This window comes from Eimeria maxima, genomic scaffold, assembly GCF_000499605.1.
Source record: "Eimeria maxima Weybridge genomic scaffold, Emw_scaff367, whole genome shotgun sequence".
NCBI lineage: Eukaryota > Apicomplexa > Conoidasida > Eucoccidiorida > Eimeriidae > Eimeria > Eimeria maxima.
In genome coordinates, this window is record NW_013566456.1 from 23,739 (window position 1) to 31,958 (window position 8,220).

At 47.5% G+C, this 8,220-nt stretch overlaps 1 protein-coding gene across 1 annotated transcript; it reads right to left on the reverse strand.

Moving 5' to 3' along the window:
• Window positions 1-3: 3 nt before the first annotated feature.
• On the reverse strand, window positions 4-4,381 carry EMWEY_00030320 (thrombospondin type 1 domain-containing protein, putative; the record flags this gene model as incomplete). The annotated part of the gene is made up of 6 exons (XM_013481613.1): window positions 4-710; window positions 915-1,064; window positions 1,351-1,423; window positions 1,683-1,938; window positions 2,168-2,479; window positions 2,700-4,381. The coding sequence occupies 6 exons, from the start codon at window positions 4,379-4,381 to the stop codon at window positions 4-6; spliced, it is 3,180 nt and encodes a 1,059-aa protein (XP_013337067.1).
• Between the last annotated feature and the right edge of the window lie 3,839 nt (window positions 4,382-8,220).

Sequence of the window (8,220 nt, forward strand, 5' to 3'; positions counted from 1 at the left end):
AAGCTATTTGGCTTTCTTTATAGCCTTCGAATTTACTCGTCGGTCTGAAGGCCGCAGCAAACTCCAGCTGCTGCCATCGCTCAAACTGTCTGTGCTACCCCTTCTGCTGCTGCTGTTGCTGCTGCGGCCGCTGCTGCTGTTGCTGCTGGTGGGATCAGCGTTGGTCATGAGAGCCCTCTTGCTGCTTGGGATTTTGGTGCTGCGGCTGCTGCTCCTGCTGCTGCCGCTACCATGACCAAACCAAAAGCGAGCTACGAGCTTCTCCACTGCTGTATATAGCCACTCCCCAGCAGCAACAGCAGCCGCTGGCGCAGCAGCGGCAGCTTGTGCTGCACCAGAAGCAGCAGTTCTTAGTGCAGTAGCAGCAGCCCTCGGTGTAGCAGCAGTAACCCCTGGAGCAGCAGCGATCGCCTTGCGTGTTTGGTTGCGTGCGGTTCGTACGGCGGCCTCCCACGTGCTCCTCTTTGTGAGACTGTAGGCAGCAGCTGTAACAGCAGATGCAGCGCCATCTGCAGCAGCTGCTGCTGATGCCGCTGCTGCAGCAGCTGCTGGACACACTTTCTCCTTGTAGAAGGCAGATAGCTTCCGCTTGCGTAGATACAACAGAAGCAGCAGCAGAGCAGCAACAGAACCCCCTAATACCCCCCAAAGACAGAGATAGCCAATGCCATCTGTCTCCTCGAGGACAGGTTCACTTGCAAAAGAAAATGCTGCAGGAAAAGGAGCAAACGCACCAGCAAAAAAAAAAACAAATAAAAAACGTATTGCTGCAGCAGAAGGGACAAGGAGAGACAGAGAACATACACTGCAGCGCTCGACAGCTATCCACAACGCGGCAAAGAGGTGAACAACAGCTAAAATACAACAGCTGCAGCAGCAGCAGCAATAGCAGCAGCAAGGCGGGTATGACGCACTTTGCTGCAGCGCGGAGACTTCGATAGGCTGGTAGTTATCAACAGCAAAAGGGACAGCAGCCTTCGTGCTGCTGCTGCGTCTGCAGAGCATTGGCTGTCCCCTGCCGCAGAAGCTCGCCATAGAGGCAGCCTCGAAAGTACCCCAACCTCCTACAAGCAGCAGCAGCAGCAACAATAGCAGCAGCATGAATTCAGTAGAGAAAGAGGACCAGGCAAGACAGCAGCAGCAGCAGCAAGGACAATCCGACACCTCCAAACGGCAAATTAGAAGAGAAACAAAAATACAGACAGAGGAAGACAGACACATAAACAATAAAAAAGGCACAAAGAAAGAGAGATATATTATAAAATATATATTAAATATATTTAATTTATTATTAGTTTATTAAATTTAAATAATAATAATTATTTTTTTTAATTAACATTTTTTCTTTACCTGAACAATCAACATAGCCAAGAGACCCAAGACCCACACGAGTTGTTCCTGAGCGGCTGCTGTATCTTATCATCTGCAAAACAGCAGCAGCAGCAGTAGCAGCAGCAGCAGCAGCAACAGCAATGACAGTAGCAGCGGAAGTGAAAGCAATGGCAGCAGCAGCAGCAAGAAAAGGGGATGAGGAGCGGTGGCAGCAGCAGCAGCTGCTACAGCAACAGACAGCCCCAGAAAGCAGCAACTTCTCGTGTAGACGATGGCAGCAACACCAACAGCAACAGCAGCAGAAACAGCAGCAGCAGCAACAGCAACAACAGCAGCAGACAGCTACTGACCTGAGGGGGTTTGTTTGCTAGCTTGAGGGCATTGAAGCAATACTGCATCATTTGGTGTCTCCATTGAGAGAAGCTGTATGCTGCTTCTGCTGCACTGCATGCAACAAGAGGTGTCTCCGTTGTCTCCGTACCCAAAGCAGCAGCAGCAGCAGCAGCAGCGGAAGTGGCAATGCCAGCAGCAGGAGATGTATCCTCCTCACCCTCTTCCCCATCTAAAGTGCAGAGACATGTACCCTTTGTGTACACACTCTGAGGCCTGAGGAAGCAACAGCAGCAACAGCAGCAGCAACAGCAGCAGTAGCAGCAACAGAAGCAATACGAATGTACCTGAGTGCTATGTGCTGCTGCTGCAGCACGATCTGCAGCAGCAGTAGGCGTCCGCTCAATTAGCAGCAGGATGAACAGCAACAGCAACAACAGCACCACGACCATCGCCAGCAGCAGTCAAAGCAGCAGCAGCAGCAGCAGCAGCAACAGTAACGTACGCGCGAGAATCTGCGTATGCCCAGAAACAAGGCTCAGGATGCACAAGAGAGGGACAGGGGACATCTGCCTCGCAGTGTCTCCTTTCTTCTAGATGATAAGGGAGACAACTAGTAGGAGGAGAAAAAGGGGACACTTTTTCTTCCTCCTCTTCTTCCTCTTCTTCTTCCGTATCTTGTGTCCCCTTTTCTCCTTCTTGTGTCTCCTTTTCTTCCTCCTTTTTCTCTTCTTCCTCCTCTATTGTTAATAAAGGACGACGGAATCTATAAGACTCCCCAGACCCACACGGAGCAGAACAACTTGACCACTCCGACCTGCACACAAACCCTAAACCCTAAAACCCTAAACCCTAAACCCTAAAACCTAAACCCTAAACACTAGATATTAAAGGTTACACTTTAAACACTAAACCCTAAACCCTAAATACAATCGGATGACACGGAGGTAAGCGCTTGTCGTGTTTCATAGAAGAGAGCACTTATCAGGGTTTAGGGTTTAGGGTTTAGGGTTTCTCACCATTCACTGAGTCCGCACCGGGGTTTTTCCTCCCTACATAAGACAAGAGCAGCAGCAGCACAAGCTGTGTCTCCTTCTGCAGCAGCAGGAGGAGACACTTGATTTCCTTTACAATCATAGGAGTATAGTCCCTTAGTATATGCCCGTATAACGAGCTGGTCCTGCTGCTGCTCCTGCTCCTGGTGCCCGTCCTGCTCCTCTTGCTGCTGTTGCTGTTGCTGTTGTTGTTGCTGCTGCACCTGTTCTTGTTGTTGTTGTTGTTGCTGCTGCTCCTCTTCTCTGCATACTCGCTGTAGTGTCTGTCTCCATCCATAGGAGACAGTTAATGCCTCGTCTCTTGAGCAAGGCAACCAACCAGAGGGACAGGTGCAGCTAACCTCCTCAGCATCATACCTTCCCTCTACCTTCTTTGCTGCTGCCGCAGCAGCAGCACCAGCAGCATCTGCTGCTCCTGATGCTGCTTCTGCTGTGTCTCCAGTCCGAGCGCTTGACTCCCCACCTTCTGCTGCTGCTGCTGCTGCTTTTGCAGTACCAGCAGCACCATCACCACTATCGTTGTCATTCGAAGCAGCAGCAGCAGCAGTAGCAGCAGCAGCAACAGCAGCATCAGCAGCAGCAGCTCGTCTGACAGCTTGTCTAAAGTCTATAGCTATACAAGAATCAGCTAATACATAACCAGTAGCAGCAGTGTCTCCTCCACCCTGCAGCAAAAGGGACTGTCTCCTTAGGTGTCCCTTAGCAAAGGAAGCATTTAATGCTGCTTGTGCTAGTACTACCTCTACATCTCTCCTCCTATGCAGAGGGGGGAGACCTGCAACTTTGCTGCTGCTGCTGCCCCATGGCCTGTTCCTTCTGCTGCGGCCGCTCCTGCTAGCAGCAGCAGCAGCAGCAGCGCGAGCCTCCCGTACTCCAGGGAAGTGGTGGTGCGACTGTTCAGATGTGTCTGCTGCTGCTGTTTCTCCTTCTGCTGCTTCCCCCTCAGCAGCAGCAGCAGCAGAAGCCAGACGTGCATGCGCTGCTCTCAGAGCTTCGCTTGCTGCATTATCCGACAAATATCGACGCAAGAATACCAGACCCCCTTGCTGCTGCTGCTGCTGCTGCTGCTGTTGCTGCTGCTGTTGCTGCTGCTGATCTGCTGCAGTGTTCGATGCGTCAGTTGTCGACCCCTCTACAGCGGCATCACCAACATCCTGCTGCAGTTGCTGCTGCTGCTGCTGTTGCTGCAGCAAAGACAGCCGATCCATGGCGGTGCGCAACTTCTTAATGGCAGCAAAGGGACCAGAATCATCACCGTGCTGCAGCAGGTGCTGCGGCTGCTGCTGCAGCTGCTGCTGCTCCAGGCGCCTTAGCCTCTGGTATAGCTCCTCATACATAAGAGAGTATACAGCATGTTGTGTTGTTGCGCTGTTGCTGCCTACAGAGGCCACGAGCTGGGCCCCCGTGCTGCTGTTGCTGTTGCTGCTGCTGCTCTCTTGCTGCACCAATGCTTGCACAGCAGCAGGGGCAATGTCCACGTCAAGCAACGGAGCTGCAGCAGCAGGAGCTGTTGTTGCTGCTCCTGCTGCTGGGCCGCGGCGGCCTGCAGCAGGCGAGATTGACCCTCCCGCAGGGACAGCGGCAGTCTCCTTAAGCGGCACCAGCAGCAGCAGCAGCAGCAGCGGTAGCAGCAGCCGCTGCTGCTGCATGTCTAGAAGCGACATTGCTGCTGCTGCTCCTCCTGCTGCTGGGGACTAAACTGCTGCCTCGATGGAGGAGACACTACGTCGGTGGCTCGGCATGGCCGGGCTGCAGCAGCAGCAGCTGCTGCAGCTGCTGCAGCAGCAACAACTGCTGCTCTTTCAGCGGTTTTGCAGCAGTTTATTAATGCTGCTGCTGCTGAGCAGCAGCATTAATAAACTGCTGCAGGTTTGTGTGTTAGCTGCCTACTACTGAACCGCTCCCGCTGCTGCTGCTGCTGCTGCTGCTGCTGTTCTACAGCGAGGCGCCCTTAACCGCTGCGGTAACGACGAGATCATGAGGGTTTAGGGTTTAGGGTTTAGGGTTTAGTGTTTATATTTGAGTTGCATGCAGCAAAAGGCGAGGAGTTGCTGCTGCTGCGGTTTCTGTTGCTGCTGCTCCCTTGAGGCCTCAGCAAGCCCAGAGGGCCCCTATGCTGGTCCACCGGCAGCAGCAACAGCAGCAGCAACAGCAGCAGCAGCAGCAACAACAAAATGTGTATATATTACAAGGCATAAAATATATATAAACAAAGAAAAAGGTATTTAATAAAGATTTATTTAACGGAGAATTTTATGAAGTTGCTGCTAACAAGTCATCTGCTGCTGCTGTTGTTGCTGTTGCTGCTGTTGCTGCTCCTGTTGCTGCAGCTGCTGTTTGTTGTCGTTGCTGCTGCTGCTCATGCTGCTGCTGCTTCCTTGTCTTTCTTAATTTATTCTTATTTCTTAATTCTTTTTAATTGTTTAATTGAGCTCCCTATACACCTCAATTAATGCACTATAGCGGGGTGTATACGCAGCTAAAGAAATATATATTTAATTAATATTATTATATAATATATTTTATTATATTTTATTATTATATTATATAATATATTTTATTTTATTATTATATTATATTATATTATATTATATTATATTATATTATATTATATTATATTATATTATAATAAATAAAAGAAAGAATACAGAAACATAAGAGGCGCCTCCCTTTCTTACGGTGTACACATAAGGAAGGAAGGGTTAGTAAGGAAATAAATAAATAATAATAAATAATAAATAATAATAATAAATAATAATAATAATAATAAGTAAATAAATAAATAATAAATAATAATAATAATAATAAAATAACAATAATAATAAATACTATTATAAAAGAAAATAATTAAGTAATAAATAATATTGTATAGAAACGTACCATCATTTTTATTGTGTACTTGTAGACCACCTGCATGCAGCAGCAGCAGCAGCAGCAGCAGCAACACAAGCAGCAGCAGAAGTAGTATAGAAGAAGAACGACAGATGCAGCAGCAGCAGCAGCAACTCGTGCTGCAGTCTCTGCAGCACCTACAACCAGCCGCTGCTTCTCACTACTCGGCTGAAGCAGCAGCAGCAGCAGCAGCAGCAACAGCAGCAACAATCTGCAGCAGCAGCAGCATGCATGCGCTTGCCGCCACAGCTGCTGCTGCTGCCCTCTCTGCTGGTACCAGCAGTAGCAGCAGCAGCACAGGCCTCAGCAGCAGCAGCAGGATCAGCACCACACAGAGGGTGCATGCAGAAGAAATCGTGTGTTGGCACTGTGTGCTATTAGGGGTTAGGGTTTAGGGTTTAGGGTTTACGAAAGGAGACACCTTTCGTGGATATCTTGATCCATTGTCCTTGTTGGGACAAGCAAACCCTAAACCCTAAACCCTAAACCCTAATCACCAATCCATCGTCCTAGTGGATGTGGAGGGTTTAGGGAAGGGTTTAGCTGCAGTCTTAATAAGGCTCCCCTACAATGAAGTCTAAACCCTAAACCCTAAACCCTAAACCCTAAACCCTAAACCACCAGGGTATGGTGTAAACCCTATATTCTTATCCAAGGATACTAGTGTTTGCTGCTTCTTTTTATTAACAATTATTTAATTAAATATATAATTATTATTTATTTGTTTTTATTCTTTTATTTATATTTTATTATATCTTTATATTAATGATTATACAGCAGCCTATACACCCCATTCGTGCTGCTGCTGCTGCTGCTGCTGCTGCTGCTGCTGTTGCTGCTGTGTACAGCAAAGAAAGCATTGCCTGTAAGGAGAGGGGTTATAAAGGGCGAGGAAGACGTAGATGAGTGGATAATTAGTGTTTAGGGTTTAGGGTTTAGGGTTTAATCGAGTAAGACTATGGTAATGAATACTTGCTATATTAAGGAGCTGCCTGTACACCTGAATATTGAATAAAAAGAAGACAATCCTTTTTACTAAATAAAAAAGAAAAAAGAAGGAAGAGAAAAGAAGAACATTTTGCTGCTGCTGCAGCCGTTACATTCTGCTGCCCAGCCAGCTGTTGCTGCTGCTGCTGCAACTAGAGCAGTAGCAGCAGCAGCTGTTGCTGCTACTGCTGCTAATGCTGCTGCTGTTGCTGCTGGCTTTGCAGCAGCTGTCTGAGGGTGTGTAAGTATAGGAGAAGGTCTAAAGACTTATTTGCTAATAAAAGGAATTAAATATAAACAAAGAAGGACGAAGAAAACATCAAAACGCCGCAGCCGAAGCAGCAAGCAGCAGCGGCCCCCAACGGGGTGTATGTACACCTCAGTAGCAAGCGCATGCAGCGGCTCGTTTCTCCTCATTTATTTACATCTCTTCTTTACTTCTTATTTATAGTAAATACATTAAAACACAACAGCAGCAACAACAGAACTAGCTGCAGAAGAAGCAGCAGTGCCAGCTTGTAGCCGCAGCAGCAGCCACAACAACAGCAGCAGCAGAGCAACAGCAGCAGCAGCAGTTCATAGAGTATTGAGGTGTATGTACACCTGAAATGCATAACAATGACTCTCAAGGAAGTTTATGGATACATAAATTAAGAAGCAAAGGAGGGATATAATTTCTTAAGGCCTGCTTGTGCTGCTGCTGCTGCTACTCCTGCTGCTACTGCTGCTGCTGTTGCTACTGCTGCTGCAACAGCAGCAGCAGCAGACCGATGCTACAGCAGCTTACCAGTGTACAGCAGCAGCATAAGGCATACAATAAGAGGAAGCAACAGCAAATACAGCAGCAAGAACAACAGAGGAGCAGCAGCATAGCAGCAACTGCTGCTGCAGCGGGAGCAGCAGCAGTTGTGTAGTGCTGTTTTGCTGCCAGCAGCAGCAGAACAGCAGCAACAGCAGCAGCAACAACAGCAGGTACAACAGCTACAACAGTAGCAGCAGCAACAAAATGTCAATCCGTGGGATCCGTTTAACCCCCCCTGGGGGTTTAGGTGTATCGCCTAGGGTTTGCGGAGGAGGAAGGAATGAGGGTTTAGGGTTTGGGGGTATAGGGTTTGCTGCATTAAATCAGAACGCGAGGTGTATAGTAGCAGCAACAAGACGAGGGTTTGCTGTTTATAGTACAGAACCTTTTAAGAAAACCTTCCAGAGGGGTATAATAAACCCTAAACCCTAAACCCTAAACCCTTATTCAGGTTTCTTCTCCCATAGAGGAAAACAACAGGCACTCATAGACCCTCCATACATCCACAGGTCTAAGGGTTTAGGGTTTAGGGTTTAGGGTTTGTATGCAGAGTTGGTAACGAATCGAGGGGAAGAAGAAGAAGAAGGAGAAGGATGTATTGCCTTAGTAGAGATGTTATATACGTGCAACATATTAGCTATTGTTGGCAGTAAGCTAGGGTTTAGGGTTTAGGGTTTAGGGTTTAGGGTTTATACACACCACCCTTTTTTTTTTTTGCCATAAAAAAAAGAATAAAATAAAATAAAATAAGGAGTAAACATAATAATAAATATAATAAATATAATAAATATAATAAATTAAATATATTTATATATTTATATA